A 22097-nucleotide genomic window follows, 5' to 3' on the forward strand; every position below is an offset into this window, starting at 1 on the left:
TCGTCCTAGCGGTGAGCATAGGTTCAGAATGACTCATTGCTGTGTAGGAAACACCTTTAAACGTAACACTATTATTACGTGGATGAACATCTATCATGTTCTTTCGAAGAGTTGGTAGACCAAGTAACCCGTCAGCTGGCAAATTGAACTGCTGAACTATATAAAAGTCTGCGTAGAAGGGCGTACCACGTCTTGAGAATCTGAGTGGTAACGTCACCATTCCTTTGATGCTCAGCCGAGTACCTGAAACTCCTTCGAGCTCAGCGTTACTAGGCCTCCATTTGAATTTGCGGTGAGGGAATTTACGTTGCAACTCGTGATATGGTGTCAAGGCCAATACATTAGCGCAAGCACCTGTATCTATATCAAGAGCCAATCTGGTATTATCCACTCTCACCGGCACTGATAACACTTCCACTTTGCTAAGCGCCGCTACTAACGAGGCCGCTATAGATCTGCTGTGAGGAGGGGTGGGAATTACCCTATCTATCCCTCTCCTTGCTGTGGTGTGCGCTGGTCTTCCCCCGATGACTTGTCCTGGGGACGTTTCTGCTTGCACCTATACGACACCTCCGTTTCACTAAGGTCCACTCCCCTAGCCCTTATTAGCACATGGCACTCATGTGAACTATGAGATGTCGATTTGTGAAGAGTGCACCGTTTGCTCGCTTTTTGGGTAGGAGGAGGTGCTGCTTTGGCTCCCTCACTGTTTGACCTTGAGAATGGTTTTGCACCGGGTGTGGCTTTATTTGCACTATTACCTCGGAGCTGAAAACAATCTTCCATTACGTGGCCATGTTTATTACAATGTGCGCACCGTAACGATGTTTATATGTTAGGCGGGGAGGAGCAATCTGAGCAAAGTGTGTCGCATAAGGAGTCTGGGAGTGAGGCATCTGTGGCATCTGAGACGGCTGGGGTTGTGGTGACGTCACTGAGGGCTGCGCCAGTAAGGGGCCCATAACCTGGGGACAGAGCTTGTTTGCGTATTCCACCATATCCAAGGGTGGTTCATACTGTACTTCCTGTACCCGGCTATATAAGGGACCATGGACGGAAAGGAGAAAACTTATTAGTTCTATCAATGTTTCCACATTGTCCTGTGGCATATCACCCCGTGAGTTGTACCAGCCTGAGGACCGGAAGGTCGCTTGCATGTCCTGGCGAACCTCGCCTGCAATGTCAACAGCGTCGACAGGCGTTTCATTTCGTATACCTGGAATACAGCGATCCAACCATCTGAATATCCATTGCAGTTGGCCCAGCTGTGACCTACCCCCAAAAATCCCAATTAACGTTCTCTTGAACTTTTCATAGTCAGGGCTTTGCAAGCCATACGCATTTAAACAACTGCCGGCATAGGAGCCCTGCGTTATATGGGAACGTACATATGCTTTCTTTTCTTCGTCAGTCGTTATGTGACTATTGCTCATGCTATCTTCACATGCACGAATAAAATGTGCGACCCTATAATCATCTTGTCCCGCTGCATGATATTAATAACATTATCATCTTTAGGTGTGGTAGTAGTACTGGTGTGAGGGTTAGAGGATGCATTGTAGTGTTAGTATTAAGCAAGTTAGTATTCTTACTCCTAACAGAAGGCTGGGTTAATAAGGTTGTTACCGATTTAGCAACAGACACACTATCACCTGTAACAGGGGTAACTGCTTTTGGATGCTTAGGTGAGGTACTATAGTGATTACCAGACCATAGGGTACGACGGTTTAAGTCGTCAAATGATTCGTCTATAACTTTCTCACTACTTCCTACCGACTCATTTAACTGTGTTCCATACTCAAAATCTATGTCGGTCTGGGCTTGATCATCGACGAGTTGGTTATAAGCAAACAGTTGCGCTAAGCGTTCGATTTCATCTACATTAGACATGGGAAACTTAGAAATTATCTATTAGCCCCCTTGGGTCAATGAATACTTAACAGTAAGCAGATCACTTGCCTCTCATTTACAAGACAAATGAATATGAATTGTAGTTAATTATTAAACTATCAATAAGAAGACAGACACTTACAAACCACTGTAAATTATAGGATTTCAACACATTAATCTTACATTCGACACTTTATCATTGAAATAATCCTATCCGACGAACCTATCGGTATGAAGATATCTCTCGAACGTGTTCATGTGTGTAGAATTATGTAATTCAAATACCTATTTATACAGAGTAGTACGTCTGTATAGAAAATGTGATCCTTCAAGAGGTCTGAGTCGAGTGGGTGGAGTGTGGGTGGGGCCTCTTCCTAGGGATGCGTGCGCTGCTGCTGGTTTCCTTGGCAACGAGAAGATGCTTCTGCTTTGGTGAGAGACTAGTCCACTTGAACTAGGGGAGTTCCTCCTCCGGCGATCAGGAACTGCTGATGATTGGTTATCACTCTCGTCATTGCTGGGTCGCTGGCGAAACTGCCGTGTGCCAAGTCTTAACAGTCCACGTATATATGGAGATCTGTATGATGAGACCGGAACTTCGTAATTCACGCTGACGACACAACAAAACTGTTCAGCTGCTAGTGAAATACCAATTGTTAGTACAGGTTATGAAACCTTTCTTCAACACTGCAACACTGTAACTAGAAAATGCTGAGTGGGGTCTATTTCAACCGGCTCAATCTGGATATGTACCAACAGGCTGTAATATATGTATATTACGAATTCTGCACGTATTTGTATGTGGCAGAGATAAGGAACGCTCACTAAATGACGTCTCAATACGGGATATAGTTTTAAACACTTTGATTATGTAACGCGTCACTGCTGTGTGTTTTCTTGTTTTTCACAAAACACAGACGGATGATACGACTACCAGTTTGAAGAATCCGTACACACCGCTTGGTACCTATATTAACCAGCCCGTTCACATATATTTATATTTGGGTTTTAAATAACGAAACCCAAAAGGTAGTGCCTTTGTTTTATTATAAAAGGTTGTATATATAATTCCTGAGTGTATATCAACCGTAAGTCTCACTGTCTAGGAGTGAATGAGAAGGGGATGGCGTTTATGTATAATAAACGTTAGGTCACGTCCTTACGATATGAGTTGAGGTGAGCTACTGAAGCTTAAGGGCATCGCAGTGCGAGCTTACAGAAATGCTGAGCTATGGGTCTCGCCCTCTCGGGAGAGTTGCCCGCTCACGTGTCCATATCATGTCTTACTCATAGACAGTGGAAAGTTACAGGGTGGTGAATCTGAATATAATATCAGATGTATTGACCCATTTATATAATATGTTCTGTTGATGGGACAGGTGCCTATTACATCTGTCCGCACGAGAATCTCGGAAACTTTTTTACCGATCTGTAGTGATGATGGATGGTGTTATATGTAGTGATGATGATTATTGTTATATTTAGTGATGATGGGTGGTGTTATATGTAGTGATGATGGATGGTGTTATATATAGTGATGATGGATGGTGTTATATGTAGTGATGATGGATGATGTTATATGTAGTGATGATGGGTGGTGTTTTATGTAGTGATGATTAGACATTGAAATAATAACAGTTTAATGCTAAAAAAATATACTTTGCTGTACCGTTGTAGTGAAAAACATGGCGGATCTTACATACACAGGTAATGAACTATTGATGGAAGAAGAAGTTTTGGGGATTGAACGGTGAGAGAATGTGGAGCCTCCCGGAGGGTGGCGTCCTACCGGATGAGCCGCCCGGAGGGCGGCGATTCTGCTAATATATATATATATATATATATATATATATATATATATATATATATATATATATATATATATATATATATATATATATATATATATATATATATATATATATATATATATATATATATATATATATATATATATATATATATATATATATATATATATATATATATATATATATATATATATATATATATATATATATATATATATATACAATCAACACCTTACCAGCCAGGAATCGAACCCTCGACCTACTGAGTGGGACTAGGGAACGCTACCGACCAACGAATGGTAAACGTATTGCTGGCGGACAACGGAAAAGATACACGCATAGTTTTAGGACAAACCTGAAAAATTGCTAATAGACCCCCTCATCTGTGAGACGATCACTCCACACCGTAACGCTTGGAAGAGTAGCACACGATAAGGTGTCAATACTTTCGAGTTAGCCCGACTGCACACAGGGTCAGAAAAGCGCAAGCACCGGAAGGACACTGGCGCCGCCCCCTACCGCACTAGATGTAGCCCTCCATACGTGCAACACCTCTGCACGGCCCTGTCGATCCCGTATCAGCCTCACGAAGGTGATACTCTTAGTAACTTATATCATTGCACCATAGCTGGATGATCGTCATACTCGATTCCGAGTGACAACAAAATAAGTATTAGTGTATGTGTGTGTGTGTCTGTGTGTGTGTGTGTGTGTGTGTGTGTGTGTGTGTGTATAATTTGCAGTTGTCTCAGTTGTCTCTCATCATCGTCCTCCCCCACCACCTACTATCCCTTAATGAGCGTTCCCCTTTCCCTATACCCTCACCTTTCCACAGGGTGACCCTTACGAGAGACAAGAGTAAGAGTCTCCTAATTACACACTCCCCTCTTACCCTGTCCTCTCCTTCTTACATATCCATACCTGCCTCTCATTATCCACTCAGTCACACACGCTTATTAACCTCCCACTCACTCCCCTTTTCTTCCTGCTTACCCTTATTTTCTTCCCACTCATTTTTCTTCTCCCTCCCATCTAATCTTACTTATTACTAATCATTCCCACACCCTCGCATTCTCCAACACCTGCTCGTCATTCGTGCTCCTCTACTCTCTCCCACTCACTCTAAGTCTCCACTCCATCCCCCCCCCCTTCCCCTTGACTCCCTCAGCTTAAGTTGGTACGCGCTTCCTTCTGAAGTCAGACACAATTATGCGTACCTTGTCAAACTGTTGTCGATCCCCTCTCACATAGGCCTTAAAAAACATGACAGTTGATGCCCTCGCCAAAATCGCGTCTCACAAAAACATTGATGAGAAAAATTTTTGTCTGTTAAAAAGAACCCTTAAAACAGTAATCGAGAAAGAACTTGTTGATGAATTAGACGCAAGCAGACAAGTGCAAACAGGAAACAGTCAATCCATTGTTTACCATGATGTGATGTATCTAGTAACAAGATCACTAGATTACAAGATGTTGTAACCGCTAGACTAGGGTTAGGGTATAAGTACCCCTGGCAGTATATCCCTCAAGCAGATGTGAATAAGACTAAATGTGAAGTGTGTGGCCAAACATATGGCCACACACTCGAACACTACGTCCTTGACAGGTTCAAGCACACTGTATGTCAAATGGCACAACACTTTATCTTAAATGGCAAGATATCTCACATATTAAGATTGTATTCACTTGTTTATATTCAGTAGCTATATAATTTCCCATGTATAGAACCAAACACACAATGTGCTTGAATACCTCTCACGCAAATATGAATAACAAAGTGTGTGGCCAGCCATATTGCCTCACACTGCTGTACTCACGCAGTTGCGAATAAGTCACCCTCTGTTTACAGAACTAAACAAACAATGTATTTGAAATACCCTGCAACATAATATCTTGACGACTCGGGGTCTGTTGTCCACACCCTTTGTGACCTCTACTCTGTAATCCTTTTATGCTACCGCTCACAGGATGAGTATTGGGTGCACAACAAACTAGCTGCTGTAAGTGGCAAAATTTAAAACAAAATCAAATTCCACACCTTCCTACTCGTATTAAGTTGTAGTACCAACATTTACTCATCTCCTTGCGGCTGGTGCCTTCTAACTCTCTCCCTCTCACTCTGACCTACCCCACTCATTCCGATTCACCCCACTCCCTCCCACCCACTCATTTTATACACACTCCTACTATATCTCACTCATTCCTACTCACTCCAACTCTCCCCTACTCCCTCTACCTTCCAATTTCTCGCACTCCCACCGTCTCCCTCAGCCTACACTCACTCCCTCCCAATCTATCCTACTAATGAATACTGAATCCTACCCCTACCATTCTCCCGTGTTAATCCCATTCACTCACACTCCTTTCAACTTGCTTTTACTCCCCCCCCCCCACTACCTTCTTCCATATCTTCCCAATCACTCCCACTGCCTTCCTCTTACTCCCACTCCTTTCCACTCCTTATTTTACCCCACCCCAGTTCTTCTCATACCACCCCACTCTCTCCCATTCAATGCTCACTCACTTCCACTCCCTATCAATTCCTCGAACCCTCTCCTCCAACTCCATCTTATACCCTCCCACCCCATTCCCACTCCCTCTTAGACCCTCCCAATCCCTTCCGTACTCACTATCAATCCCTTACAACCCCTTCCCACCCACTCTAACTCCATCTCCCCCACTCACTCTGCGTGTCTCCTAACGGCTGGTGTTCTCTGGCAGGTGACGTGGCTCAAGAGGGACGAGGACCAGCTGCTGACGGCAGGCGGCCAGGTGTACTCCCACGACTCCAGGTACTCCGTCTCCCACGTCAGGCACCAGCAGGTGAGTGATGAGTACCAGGAGGATGAGTGATGAGTACCAGGAGGGTGAGTGATGAGTACCAGGGGTGAGTGATGAGTACCAGGGGTGAGTCATTAGTACAAAGAGGATAGTCAAGAGTACCAAGGGATGAGTGATGAGTACCAGGGGATGAGTGATGAGTACTAGGGGTAAGTGATGAGTACCAGGGGAGAGTCATTAGTACAAAGGAGGATAGTCAAGAGTACCAAGGGATGAGTGATGAACAAGTGGAGGAAGAAGAGGAGGAGCAGGAGGAGGGGATGCAAATGAGTAGAAGGAGGAGGAGGTTAATGAGGAGAAAAAGGAGGATGAGGATGATGTGAGCGAGAGGGAAAAGAGAAGGACGAGGAGGGAGAAGGCGGATGAAGAGGAAGAAGGAAGGAAGAAAAAAGGAGGAGGAAGATGGGGAGGAGGAAGGAGTGGAGAGGGTGAGAGATGGTGAGGTAGAGGGATTGAAAGGAGAGAGAGGGAGTGAGAGGGAGATAAGGAGGGAGGGAGGGAGGAGGGGAAGGATGGAAAAAGGGAGACAGGGGAGTAGTGTGGAGAGGAGAGAAGGAAATGATGTTAAGTACATAGGAGACGTATAAGACACAGTGTTCCTAATTATAGAAGTACCAAGAAAGAGAGAGAGAGAGAGAGAGAGAGAGAGAGAGAGAGAGAGAATTAATTTAAGGACCAAGACAGAGGAAGAGATTTAGAGAAAGGAGTAAGACGGAGGAGGAAAAAAAGATAATGGTGTTATCGATTGTAAAGTGTAGCATAAGTTTGATCATTAAACACGAGTACCATCCCTCCCATCCTCCCTCCCTCCTTCCCTCCCTTCTCTCACTCCCATCTCTCTTTCCATTACCTCCCTCCCTCCCTCCCTCCCTCCCTCTCTCCCTCCAGCAGCAGTTCCCGTGTTTATGTGTCTCACTACTCTGCCTGTCTTCGTGGGTCGTCCTCGAGAACTCTTGGTCGAACTCTTGGGGGTTGTTCTCGTGAGTTGAAGATCGTTCTTGACGGCTGAAGATCATCCTCGATGGTTGTAGGTCGTCCCTCTCCATCATCTATCAGTCACACCTATTTCTTTCATTCTCCCTTCGTTCCACACTCTCATCTGTCCTTCGTCTCCTAAATCAATTTTCTCTCCCTCAGACCTCCCTCACTCTCTTCTTTCTCTCTCACTCCCCCTCTCCCTGCACCTCACTCCTAGACCACCTTCACCCTCCTCTCTCTTTCCCCTCCTCCATCCCCTGTCCCCAAGACCACCTTCATCCCCCCCACCTTCCCCTACCCCTCTCCCTCCGTCAGTCACTCTCACCTCTCCCGTTATCTCTCTCCTTCGTCTCCCCCCGTTCCATCTCTCACCGTGGCAGGTCTCTCGGTATCTCAGCCCCTTCACAAGAAATCCATTCCACCCGCTGCCATTTTCCTGGGCCATTTTGTTATTACGTTCACCGGCGGGAGAGGCTGAGAGGGCATTGTGATCGTTTTGCGTGTGTGAGTGAGTCCCGTCCACCGAGAGAAAATGGAAACTCACCGGCTACGAGTTAAAGGGGGAACTCTCTTAGGTCCAAGCCTAGGGTGAAGCCAAGAAGAAAATGGGGACTATAAAGAAAAGGGGAACTAGGTAGAAAATGGAGACAGGGAAGAAAACAGATATGAAGAAAATAGAGACCATGAAGAAATGGAAACGAGAGAGAGAGAGAGAGAGACAGAGAGAGAGTAGATGAAATTGTGTTCTTCGTCCATTCACACCTGAGATGATCTCCTTCCGTCGGACCACCAGGTACAGTACCAAACCTTACCTGCTTCACACACACACACACACACACACACACACACACACACACACTTTTCAATAGTCATGAAAATACGGACTATAAAATAAATTGTAAGACCCTGAACATTGGGTCTTAGAGAATATTATTTTTTTTTTATTAGAATAGAGAAGCTAATTTTCTAATCCTTACGAAATTTTAACTTAAAAGTCTGATGTTTTTATCCTCGTTTGTTATCCAACAGTCAATAACCTGATTCTTGTTTTGATCTGAAAGTCAAATATATCTACTGTACCTAATTATTTATTTCGCAAAACACTGTTCATCAAGAAATTGGGACGTCTAGCATCATGGTTTCTTTCCAATTCCTAGCCTACAGTCTCATCATTTTTTATTTTATTTTTATTTTTTGGTTAAGGTGGGGAATGGATGGAAGGCATGCTGGGGCTCAAGGCACAGCCAGACATGAGGGATAGAGAAGTCACAACATATAGTCGTGGGGGGAAAGGTTGGAAAAGAAGTTTAATATGTTAAACAGAGGGGGACGACACCCCTTGTTTTAAGTATTACAGAGTTTGTTGGCTAACTAAGCTAATCTAGGATTTAGAATGAGGTTGCACAATGGTTACTGTGGTAGACAATGACTAGATTGATTTTACAATTACAAGTTTATTAAAATCTTATACTGTATTACGTTATGGACTCACTAGATTGTGACTTGTTAAATGTGAATTTATATCAGCTAAGTTTTAATCTAAAGTGGATCACTGTGGCGGACATAGATGGGTCGCGGGTTGGGTTGTTGTAGTGCGGGCAGACTCCGGGGCCACCAGGCGTGGGGTCTCCCTCCCTTGATGTCTTCCCCGCGTAGGTAATCTGGGCTGTGAGGGTCGTCCAGGAGCTTGAAGTGAATTGAATTGAAACAGTTTATTTAGGCAGAAAAACACAGATACAGAGTGGATAATAATAACAATATTAACATGGCTGAGCCAGTTGAGAACCTGAGCTCTCTTTTAGGCACCTGATATATACTATACAGTTATCTCAAGGAAGTATTATGTAACATTTAGTATCATCTGGAATAGTACAATAGCATGGTAGTAATAAGAACATCTCATAATGTTACCACGGTTATCACTTCAATATTTATTTATTTATTTACTTATTTATTTATTTATTTTTTTATTTATTTATTCATTTATTTTTGTATTTTTTTATACAGTACAACATGGGTTGTATCGTAATAACGTTGATCAAGAGGACAGAGCTGTCAGGATTATGACTAGTTGGCAAATATGTTTATTGCAATGGTAATTACTTATCTATTTACATGATAATTTCCGATAAAACGGTTTTGATGGTACAATAAAAGCAGGTACTGTAAATATAGTAGGTGTTACAAGAAATATTAATACTTAGCCAATAGATATTTTTTAAGAAATGATTTAAAGGAAGGGAGCGTAGTCTTTGCTCGGATGGGTGGGGGTAAGTTGTTCCACACCTTCACACCATGATATTTTATGGAGGTCTGGGACTGAGAGGAGCGCATGGGGGGTGGTCTTAGTAGCTCTGGGTGCCTTAAGTTGTATCTCTGATTATTCCGGAACTGGAAATAATTATTGTCAAGCAAGTGATTGATAGATCTGTAAACGAATTGGGCACAGCAGTAGGTGTTAATATCTTTGAATTTTAAAATTTTCAATGTAGCAAATTTCTTGTTTGTGTGATCTGTATTTTTCAAGTAGGTCATTGTCCGTACAACTCTCTTTTGTGCAGTAACCAGAGATTGTGTTTTTGAAGAGCCAGAGGCTCCCCATAGTGTATGACAAGCACGATAGATTTCTTTCATTGCTGTGAGAGTGAGTGACTGTCGAGTGTGATACAGGATACCACACTGTTTATTGACTTTACTGTGAAAGGCTTGTATGTGGTTTCTCCAGTTAAGTTTCGCATCAAGAATAACTCCGAGGAATTTAGTATTTTGTTCGCTTTTGAGGAGTGTATTACCAAGGTACAAGGGGTCCAAGTCTGGGGGTAAGTTTTTCCTTCTGTGAAAGATCGTGTAGTGGGTTTTCTCAAGGTTTAAGGTCAGTTTATTACGTATTACCCAGCTCCTGACTTTAGCTAATTCAGTGTTCATAGTTCTCATCAAGGAATAGAAGTCTGAGTTGCTGGCATATCGACTACTATCGTCTGCAAATAAGTTGTATTTTATGAGTGAGCTGGAGGGACTATGTCGTTTATGTACAACAAAAACAGAACTGGACCGAGAATGGAACCTTGGGGGACTACATACAAGATTGGCGAGGACTTAGAATGGTGATTATTATAGCAGACATACTGCATCCTGTTGGACAGACATGAGGTAAACCAATTGTGAGACAGGCCCCTAATGCCGTGATGCTCAAGTTTTGAAAGGAGGATGGTATGGTCGACAGTATCGAAGGCTTTAGAGAGGTCCAACAATATACCGACTGTGAACTGACTGTCATCAAAGGAATTTAAGAAGTCATCAGTAAAGGATAGCAGAGCACTCTCAGTCGACCTTCTAGCTCTAAATCCAAACTGGGAGTCTGTTATTGGTATTGCAAAATGCATTTAGTCTATTACATGCTAGCTTTTCCAGTATCTTACTCAAGGCTGGGAGGACTGATATGGGGCGGTAATTCTTGAAGAGACCTTTGTCCCTAGATTTTTTATATGCTGGGTGAACTTTAGCAATTTTCAGTTTTTCAGGAAAGACACCATTAGTGAAGGAGGAGTTACAAATGTGTAGGAGAACAGGTTGTAATTTGTGGGCTACTTTCTTAATGATGCTCATTGGTATATTGTCTTCGCCTGCTGCTACATCTTTGGACATTTTTATGATGGCCAGTAATTCATCTGCTGTGACAGGTGATGAGAAACAGCTCATTTTGCTGTCTGTTTTGCAGGTAGGCTCTAAATTCCCCATGGTGATCTGGGATGCTCTCTGCAAGATTTTTGCCAACATTAATAAAATACTCATTGAAGTGGTTGGCAATAGGGGAGGGTTCCATTACAACTGAATCATTTATTATACAAGCTGAGTGGGGGGCCGAAGGCTGAGTGTTCCTGTTCTGAATAGAATTTATGACATTCCAGGTTTTCTTACTGTCGCCTGATGCTGACTGGAGCTTATTTGTATAATAGTTACGTCTGGCGTTTCTAACTGCTTGAGTTACTCTATTTCTGATACTTCGGTAAGCATCACCGAAAGTTATGGTTCTTTTTGCAAATTTCCTTTGGAGTTTGTGTTTTTCCTTTATCATTATCATAATTTCGCTTGTGATATAGGGTTTGGAAATTAATACAATTTTCACTGACTTAGTCTTGAGCGGGAAGCATTTATCAAAGCAAGCAGTGAAAATGCAAGAGAAGTTACAGCTGTTCACGTTAGGGTTGTCGGAGGCATAGACAAGATCCCACTTAGCATTCATTAGGTTGTTTTAAAAAAGGAGCATGTTGTCGGTGTTGTAGACTTTGTATTGGATTGAGACTCTACTAGCCCTTGTCCCAAACCTTCTTCCCTAGGCAATGGAACCTGACGTTGAGGGCCTCTGTTTTATTTCTTAGGTGGATGGTTTACACTGTCTCCGGGTAAGGTGGCGCTAAGCCAGTGGCTGACCTCAAACACTTGTTTTAGAAGCTCTGTAGTTGTTGTATTCTAGTCTTCCCGAGTGTGACGAGTGGTATATGTGGGTACTCCAACACAGGCCTCACCAGCATCTTATACAGGTGAACTTGTATCTTCTCAGGCATCAGTTTAAAACGTTTCAATTTGGGTGCTGCGACTTTGGCTTTATTTAGTCTGTCCTTCACGTGGGAAATGATGCCCGTCCGAGAAATGATGAGGCCGAGCAGCCTGCCTTGTTTAGAGTACTCAATCTCTTCTTCGTCGATCATCAATGGCGCCGGCTTGAATTTGGATATGGGTATGACCTCGAATTTTGTTTTGTTAGTTTTTATTTTCCATTTATTTTCATACTCCGAGATACCCTCTATTGCCAAAGCAGTGAATCGCGCCATCCTTGCCGTGGACCTTCATGGGCAGGTGACGTTCTGTGTTACATCGTCGGCATACATGACGTACTCGCTGCTGACGATTGGGGGTGGCAGGTCAGCCGTGTAAAGGGTTGGTGAGAGACAAGAGCCCTGAGGCACGCCGCTCGAAAGTAAGAATTCTTCTCCAAAATGTTTTTGCAACTTGATTTTGGCTCTGCGGTCCGTAATGAAGTTGCACAGCAGGTGCGTCAGGTTTTCGGGTAGCCCCAGTTGTATGATCTTATACTGCAGCCCTGCGTGCCAAACTTTGTCAAACGCCTTGCTGACGTCCCTCAGTACTATGTTGCACTGCAGGCGGCCAGTCATGGCATTGACGGTCTGCTCGTAGGCCTGGGCTATGGCGGTGGATGTGCCTTGGTACTGGCGGAAGCCGAACTGGCGGGGATTATGCACGTCTTCGTCCTCCAGATACATCCGCAACCGCTTGTTTACTATTTTTTCAAAGATTGTGGCAGGTAACTCTAGCAGCGATATTGGTCGAAAGTTTTCGACTTTGTTTGGAGGCTTCCCTGCTTTTGGTATGAGGTGAATAACGGCGATTTTGAACATCTTAGAGAAATATCCAGAGGCAAGGCAGGCGTTGCATATATGAGCAAGCCTCTCTATCATGTTGTCGGGGAGTTGAGTCAGGATCTTCTTGTTAATGTGGCTTTGCCCAGGAGATTTGTTTTTAAACCCTTTTATGATGGCTGACACATCTGCAGGAACTATGCGCTCCGTCAGGTAGCTTTCGTCCACCAGTCTAGTGAAGTCAGTCCGTGGGAGCGGCTGGAGCAGGTGCTGATGGTCCTGCAACTGACCTAAAACCTGACCTCAAACTCCCTGTCGAAGTCCTCGTTCTCCTGTTCACTAATGGTAAAGATCTTCCGTAAATATCGCCGATGTAGTTGTTCTTGGTTTTCCTCATCGAATATATTCACGTTGTTTTGGTCGAGCAGGTAAGGGACGGTGCTAGAGGTGAAACCCATCAGTCGCTTGATCCCTTTCCAGAATGCAGCAGAATCGCGGTAATTGTCGGCTGCCTCCCACTCCAAGGCGGCCCACTTTTGTTCATGTAGACGTTTGCTCTCGTGCTGGATGTCCGTCTGTAGCTCTCGGTACCGGTCTCTCAGCTCCTGCGTCCACCCGCGGTTACTGGCTAGCTGTCTCACGTGATCGTACTGGACACTGAGCTGCCTCAGCTGGTGACTAGTGTGAGGATGGGGAATGGTCCTGTGAGTGGTGGTCGGGATGTTGTTGTCCATCTCCGTCTTCACATCCGTGTACCATTGTTCGACCGCGTCGTCGATGTCATTGGGGCTGGCTTCTTCCAGGTTTCTCCCCAGCTTGAGACTGAGAGACTCCTTGAAGGAGTCCCAGTCTGCCCGTTTGAGGTTTGACCTGATGTTAGCAGGTGGTCTGGTACTGATGGGTCCGGCGGTAACGTGCCTGTTCAGGACGGCCTCGTTGTTAGTGAGGATTATGTCGGGTGTTGTGGCACTGGCACGCCTGATCAATGTCGGGAAATCTGGCCCGAGGTGTTGCAGTTTTCCCCTTCTGATGTTGTCATACAGCGCCACACCGACGTTGTTCTCATTACCGTGTCAGAGTATGGCGTGGCGCGCATTAAAGTCCCCTATTTTCTGTGGCGTAGCAACTGGTTGAGGTCTTGTTCGGGTAAATAAGGACGTCTGGGAGGTAGGTACATTGTGCATATGATAACAGGTCCCCCCTAGTTGTCTCCACCTGCACTCCCAGAAGTGAATCCTCGAAGTCTGGCAACACTCTGTGACTCAGCCGTTACCTGATGGCCACAGCGACACCATCGTTCAGCTCACCCGTCATGTCCCTCTGGTATACAGTGTAGCCAAAAAATTTCAGCTTACTTTCGTCCTTTATGCCAGTACTGTTTAACATAATGAATATCTGGGTCTAATTGATAGTATAAGTTAGACAGTTCGTTACGTCTAATAAGGGACCAGTATAGGACATTAAGTTGGACAATTTTCATCCTGCTAACGACTGCCATTTCGGAGACTTTAGCTTGGGGCGTCGCTTGAAGTGTTTGCTCGGCTTCTGCCATTTCTAGGGGTACGGAACTTCTTAGCAGAACCTTCGGACATCTGCTTGTCAGTTAATGGTGCGCCCTCGAACTTCTCGTCACTCGTGTACAGGAAGGTGTTCAGGCCCTGGGCCTGCGTGTCGAAGTAATCTACTGACGCTGCAGCTCGAGGGTCTTGTTCCTCTGTGGAGTAAGTCGCCATCATCTGGTTCCAACCATTGACTGTGGTTACAGTCAGATGGTCACTGTCGTCGCTGGGAGTACATGTATTGGGGTCAAGGAGATTTACAGTGTCGTTGGAGCTGTGATCCCAGGGGGACTGACTGGCCACGTCGGGGCTACGGTTATACTGACTTTTGCCTAAGTCAGGGAGGTCATGGTCTATTTCTGGCATGGGTTGAGGTCGTCGATAAGTCGTTGAGTGGGTTACTGCCTTCAGGATTTCTTTTAGAGGGACTTTGTCGCTTATTTCAACAGGTGCAATGTTGTTCCTGGTTAGTGTCTCGTTGAGGTGTTTCGAGAATGAACCTGGCTGAACCATGTTCATGTGATGGGCATGCAGGTAAGACAAGTATATAGTGGTGGCTTTGGACTCGTCCAGCTGTGGAGAGGAGACGCTCCTGATGCTCTCCGCCACTGCGTCCCTCATGGCGCCCAGTGACTCAGTAACTGCCTGTTTTATTGAGTCCTTGATGGTTCTTATCTCTGCTTGCAGGACTTCCATGGTCTCGCTGACAATCTTGAGTTTTGGGAGTCTGCTTAAGTTTCTTTCAGAGCGTCTTTTCGGGTTTGGCTGTTAGCCACGATTGTCTACTGAATGGTCCTTTCTATGATGTTAGAAATTTCCCTGGTTTCTTTTTGTTTGGTTATTTCGGTCAGTTTCTTCTCTGTTTCTTGAAGTACCTGTTTCCTGACCAGGCAGGTGGCAGAGAAGGTCCTGTGGTCACCCTCGCAGGCAACACACTTTTTTATGGTGATACGTCAGTCTTTGTAGAAGTGCTGATCAGATGAACACTCAGAGCATATGACCCCTTGCATGGGGCAGTTCTTGGTCATGTGGTCATTGTATTTATAGCACTTCATACATTGTTGTATGGGCGTATACTTTTCATATTCTATTTGGTGTGATGAGATGGAAGTGCCATATGCACAGAGCCCCTTTTCCTTCATTCTTTTTGCATCCGTTGTGTCTGCAAAGCGAACCTTGATTATATTATGGGCATACATAGGATACACCTCCACAACCTTGACATTGTTTTGCTTTTCTATTTCATCTCTTATTTCTTCTGTGTTATTTTCCACTGCATCTTTGTTTAACTTCTTACATACAAGGGTGAGCTTAGTTGCTTATTCCCGTGGGACAATGACCTCGTAGCTATTAGTTTTCATTTTGTCCATGGCACCAGACTTTAGTAGTTTATCAGCATCTTCATCTGTTTCTGTGAGGATGATGTAACCATCTCTCAGATCCACAAGTCTATTTATTCTCATCCTTAGGTCGCTCAATAGCCTTTTTAGCCCTATCCGAGACCCCTGGGGCGGGGTTCCGGAGATCTTCGCTCTCACTTTTTTCATGGTCAGTAACATACATGAAAATCCTACCTAATCTGACCACCTCAGCTAAACCCCATGGATGCTGCTCCTTCTGTCCGCTTGCTGGGCGAGTCTAGGAGTAGAGTGAACAGACAATCCCCTAACGGGGGCCTAGCCAAGCCCTCCCACCTAACAGTGACAGGTTATGAAGCACTGCCGAATCCCTAACAGAAAATGTTGCCACCCTTACTGTCTCGACTCAGGAGCCCTCTGAGGGCCCCACCTTGTGGCTCTGCCCACAGGGTTCGCGTCGTTACCAAACAGCAGGGACTCTAGGCGAATGGATAGGATAGGGAAGAAGCGCAGTGTTCAAGAATAATAATATCCATGTACAATTACAAGATAAAGCAGCCAGAGCGAACCCAACGTAAAAAACATGGCCGACAGTCGTAAGGTCAGCAATTTGAACTGAGCAGGGAGCGACGCGCAGCACGTCCGCTCTCTATGAAGGTTGGGTGAATAATTGGGTCTCTCCCAATTTTGAATCAGGAAATATGCAAAATAATCCTCCAACAGTAGATATATCGAGTCCCAAATCTTAGCAACATGACTTTATCTAATATAAATTTCATGTTTAGAACATCTCACTAAAATCCAATTTTTACTGCCGAAGCCAATTCCTAATCTTCTCAAGAGGTTGATTGTAAATACAGTATTCCTGTATAAATTTCCTTTTTAATCTTTATTATATTCATAATTCCTCTAAAATGGGGATTGTAAACAACCTCATCTAAACCAGTTTGTAATCCTGAAAATAAGAATTATAAATACAAAATCTAAACACAATTTCGAATCCCAAAGTTAATTCCACATCCTCGCAAAATAGGAATTGTTACACATCCTAAACCAACCATAATTTCTATTACCAAACCAAAATCATAATATTCTCAAAATAGGGATTGTGAACGTCCCAATGTAACCCCTCATTCTTATTCCGAAAATAGGGTTGGAAAACACCTGAACGCCAGCTCACCAAGACACACAAATAAAAATAATGAACAATTAACCAATTACTGAAATAAGAACTCTCAACTTCTCCTCAAATTTAATCCGCAAGTTTATTCACTATTTATTGACAAATCCCTTCATAGAGGCATAACAAGGCTTAGATGTACACAATTAATCTGATCGAAATAAAAAGCAAATCCAATATATTCTTCGTTTTAAATGTATCGCTTCATTTTTGTCTTGTAGCAGTTAAATAAATTTGAAGATTGTGTTTCTATGCTTCACTGTCTTTCTTTGCTGTTATTTCCTTTCCAACATATCAATGCAGTACCTGGGGTTAAGTGGTTCGAGATGAATAGCATTGCATTTAATGCTGAAATGTTTTTATGAAAATAAATAGCTCCAAATTGCTGTTTCATGGACTACTGGATTACCTAAAAGAAAATGGCTAAACTTGCTATTCTATGAATTTCTTGATTTTTAGGTAATAAATGTATCAGAATAGTCACTTTTTAAATAAATATTTATTTCATGTAACGATTAATTTAGTCAGCAACAATTTGTCATAATAAAAAATGTTTATGTGGCAATAGAGACTTAAGCAATAAATCGCTCAGACTTGTATATTATTTATTTATAACTGGACTTTGTAGGGGTTATGGTTTATAATTAAAAGGACTTTATAAGTCAGTGGGTTTTGGGCACTAAATCTCTCTCTCTCTGTCCTTACTCCCTCTATCCCACTCTTCACGATTTTCTCCCTTTGTCACCTTTCATACCCTACCTCCCTCAGTCAATCAATATATCAATCAGAGTTTCGTCCTCATTTTTGAGGGTTGGTGACCACAGTCCTGCACTCTAAAAGTTCTAATTTTTTTTTTTACCAATCCTCCACAACTTTGTATCTCTCTGGCGACCCAATTTTTAATTTCATTCACCCATCCCAGTCTCTGCCTTCCTTTGGCCTCCTACCCTGAACTTTGCCCATTAATATTTCTGTTATTAATTCCTCATCCCTAATTATATGACCAATGTATCTAATTTTTATTTTTATTTACATTTCAAGTATTTCTCTTGAATCTTTTGCTAATCTTAGTACTTCTTCATTTGTTTTCCTGTCAGTGTAACTTATTCTTAGTATTCACCTATTGCACCACATTTCAAAGGCCTCCAAATTGTTTTTGGTGTCTGCTGAAAGTGCTCCCGCTTCTGACCTTCAAACTAAATTTATATATTCCCTCCTTCCCTCCCTCCACAGTTTCCCTCCTTCAATCCATGCACTCCTTTTCTCCCTCCTTCCCTCCATATATTTCCTCTCTTTCCCTCTCCCTTCTCCATACATTCCTTCTACATGTTCCTCCCCTCCCTTCTTCCTTTCATCCATTAGAATTGTTTAATCAACTTACCTACCTAGTCTATATAAGATCTCTGATAGATTACCACTCACCAGCCCTGGTCCTTAGTGACGGGAAAGGCGTTGACAAACTTGAAAAAAATGAAAAACAAAGCCCTCCGGATTATTCTAGGCTGTCAAATGAACACTAAATTACTTGAGATAAGGAAAGAACTAGGAATTCCGGCGTGGTGATCCAGATAACACTGTTTCCATGAAACTGCTAGAATATATGAGTCATGGAACTGGTGAATGTGAATGCATTCAAACTACAGCTACACATATGAGAAAAGTTTGGACTAGACCATCTGTACAAAGCTGAGACACAGCAGCGCTTCCTACCACCCTGACAGACAGTTCCCTTCGACATCACAACACCCATGTGTAGCCTCCCACACTTCCACCTATTACAGTCATCGTTGTCAATCCTCGTCTCCGAGAGTTGTGAACCACGGGAGTATGAACCTGCGCCCGAAGTATTCGCTCGTGACGTGCAGTGGGAGACCGGGGACCGGTATGAGAGGAAGGTGACGGGCTAGGGGAGGTGAAGAGGGTAGGAGTGGAGGTGGGCAAGAGGAATTGTGTGGCTAGCAAGACTGGACTTTTTATTATTTAGAAACATATAATAAGTTAACCTGCAGCTTAATACCATGATTCGCTCATACTGGCTGTGAGCTAATATTTACTCATTCTTGCTTTGTGCAACCAGTCACCAGAACAGAACCTCACATAAGCCATATTCACACCACACTCATGATAATGCCCAACAATATTCACATTTTCTGTAACACTTGTTACGATATCTGTGTCGCCTTCGCCTGCCCTAATTACAGGGAAAATGGAAATTAATCCACCGCTCTAGGCATCAGAGGCCATGTAACACTGCTATGAGAAGGGAGAACTCTCCCTCCCCCACCTGGGGTGTGGCAGACAAGGGACGAACTGGAGGCCACAGACACCTCCCCGTCCTGGGTCTAACTCTAAGCGGGAGTCTTATTTGCCTAAATGACCCTTATGCAGTCGATAGGCATTAACCTGTATTTTAAGTAATTACGTGTGGCAGAGCCTAATTACAGGGAACTATTGATATTTGTTTAATGAATATCCATGACATTGACTGTATAACCAAGTATGACAAGGAAATCAAAAGACATGCTTAATTCATAGAATTGTCAAATTACACAAAAATTATGCTACGAGGTGTAATATGGTTGTCATATATTTAAGAAGCAATTGACTAATAGACATGACAGTCTACAGTGGTGTATAGGTTAGCAAGTAGCTGGCCATGGCGAGACTCAGTTTTTACCTATTCTCCATCATACTTAAAGGTGGCGTGGCGTGTATAGTTCTCGCCCTCCAGGCCCCGTTGTGGGTCGTTTGACCTGTGCCCGGGTGGGCTAATTCCCGTAAAAAAAATATATTTAGGAAGGAAGGTATTCATTTATAACCCTATGGATTGGTTAGCGTAATTATTTTTCTTGCTAAATGACTATATTTGCCGAAATATGGCGAAGATGTTATTAGGCACTGATTCATGTTAGAATAACTTCGATGAAACTTGTTTGTATAGTCATTTAGATGAAGCTTCCAAGACCAACGTCTTAACCCTTTCGCTGCAATTCCCTTACTTGCCAATTTATTCTGGCTACCGCTAGACGCTTTTATTCAGCTTAAGGTAACCTCCTGCAGCCAAAGGATTAAGCAGGGAAAGATTCCTCTTAGATCTAACCACGCTGCTCTACCTGGTATGGTTAACCACTGCCAGGCGTATATGTTGCTTTCATTTGCACTCTATTCCATACCTACCTGAAAATACAGTTATTTAACACCAAACTATTTTTCAGCGAATTTTACAATTCATTAAGTTTACCCTTCATAGTAGTGACTAGCCATGAAACCTTTCCCACTGTGCGATTTTGTGCACTATAATCGGTATGGTTGGACCAGCCATAGGGAGGATCAGCGCCGGTCTGGGATCAGCAGTTCAGTCATAACTCCAGTATGTGCTTTTGGTTTTCCTTCATGGCCATATTTTGTTCAAAATATATATATATATATATATATATATATCATGTAGATCCACAATGAAAACGTGGATAAGATAAATCTTGATAAAATCACACAGGGAAAAAGGAAACAATGGAGCACCTTAGCTTTCGTCTTTATGCAAGACATCTTCAGAGGCAACTGAAGTTGCCTCTGTGATTTTATCGAGATGACGTGTGTGTATGCCCCTCGGGCTGGTGACAGTTCCTCGCTATTCTGCGGGGAGGGAAAGACCTGGAGGAACAGAACACGGCTGATGGCCGTGAGTGTGAATGGAGAGGGGAGGTATGAGAGGGAGTGGAGTATCATTTTGACTTATTTATTGTCTCACGACATTTGGTCAGTAACATATGAATATATAATTAACCACACCAGTATCATAGACGCAGACTTATTAATTTCTGATACTATGTTATTTTATTTATTACGTATTAACAGTTTGCTTAATAAATACTGCGTTGTAGCTGGGGACGTTTTACCTCGCCTTCTCCCACCCCTGTTGCCACCTTCCACTCCTACCCTCCTGCCCGGACACCGCTGGCCAACATGTCACCTCTCTGTCCCAGTGTGCAAGACCTGGATTCCATCTAAATTTAGCCATGGCACGAGTCGACGCCGGACGGCGCTCTGCTGATGTTCCTGACTAAGGAAACGAAGGAGATGAGGAGGACACTGAAGCTGCTTTCAGAAGGTTACGACGCGTCGGCTGAAACGCAAAATGAGGAAACGCGATGCTGAAAGGAACCAGGGAAGGAATCAGAGTAGAGCCAATGGGTGCATCCCTCCCATCGCACCCCCCCCCCTCCCCGGGCTAACTACATGCGCCTTGCCTTCCCTGAGGATGCGAGGATGCAACCAGTTTGATGAAGTTTAGGTTATTGAGAACCCTGAATGATCCAGTTTGATGAAGTTTAGGTTGATGAGAACCCTGAATGATCCAGTTTGACGAAGTTTAGGTGGTTGAGAACCCTGAATGATGAATATCGCACGACTCCGCTGAATGTTATCATCCCAGGTAGCGCCCCTCGTTTCGTCTATGTAGGTCGAGAGGAGACGGTTGCTATCCAACGCCTTATTGATGGAAAGGTCGGCTCATTACATCTCATTAAGCGAGATGAACCTGTCCGACCCAAAAGAATAAAGGAATACCTTGTCACCAACTTCCCCAAGAATATTCCCCCCAGTGACGCTCTGGTACTTCCGGGCGTCCACAGAGCAAGGAGAATTTATAAGAATGATGCACAACTTAGTAGGATCATCATTGTTTGGGAAAGGAAGGAACCACCTCCTAAGAATTACTACTTCTTCGGCAAGTATGGTCCCCCTAGTAACATCAGCCGGTGGACAATAGATGGCGTGGTTCGTAGTGCTGGGTGGAGGGGTTCGTAACAGGACTCACAACAGGTAACACTGACATTTGGTTAGTGACTACCACACTTCAGTAATGTAAAGGAACTACATTATACATATTTGAAAGTATATTTCTGGGTAAAACACACTATAAACTGGAGGAGTGATTGACAACGCTGACTGTTGTTGGTGGAAGTGTGGGAGGGTGTACATGCTTATAACGATTGACCACACATAATCCTTATCTCCAACACACTGCCAAAGTGAGAGCGCTTAAACATATATATATAACCTACAAACTGATAATAGCATCATACAGACCATCTACAATGACG

The 22097-nt window shown here is 43.6% G+C and overlaps 1 protein-coding gene across 1 annotated transcript in view; it reads left to right on the top strand.

Moving 5' to 3' along the window:
• The first annotated feature begins 4964 nt into the window (after nt 1-4964).
• The window catches only part of LOC121870785, a 113768-nt gene continuing 96635 nt past the window's right edge, over nt 4965-22097 (top strand). Inside the window, exons 1-2 of the mRNA XM_042372740.1 lie at nt 4965-5051; nt 6423-6524. Coding sequence (XP_042228674.1) covers nt 4965-5051; nt 6423-6524 — 189 coding nt within the window. The remainder of the gene's footprint in view (nt 5052-6422; nt 6525-22097) is intronic.

Source organism: Homarus americanus, unplaced genomic scaffold (assembly GCF_018991925.1).
Source record: "Homarus americanus isolate GMGI-L3 unplaced genomic scaffold, GMGI_Hamer_2.0 scaffold32583, whole genome shotgun sequence".
Taxonomy (NCBI): Eukaryota; Metazoa; Arthropoda; class Malacostraca; order Decapoda; family Nephropidae; genus Homarus; species Homarus americanus.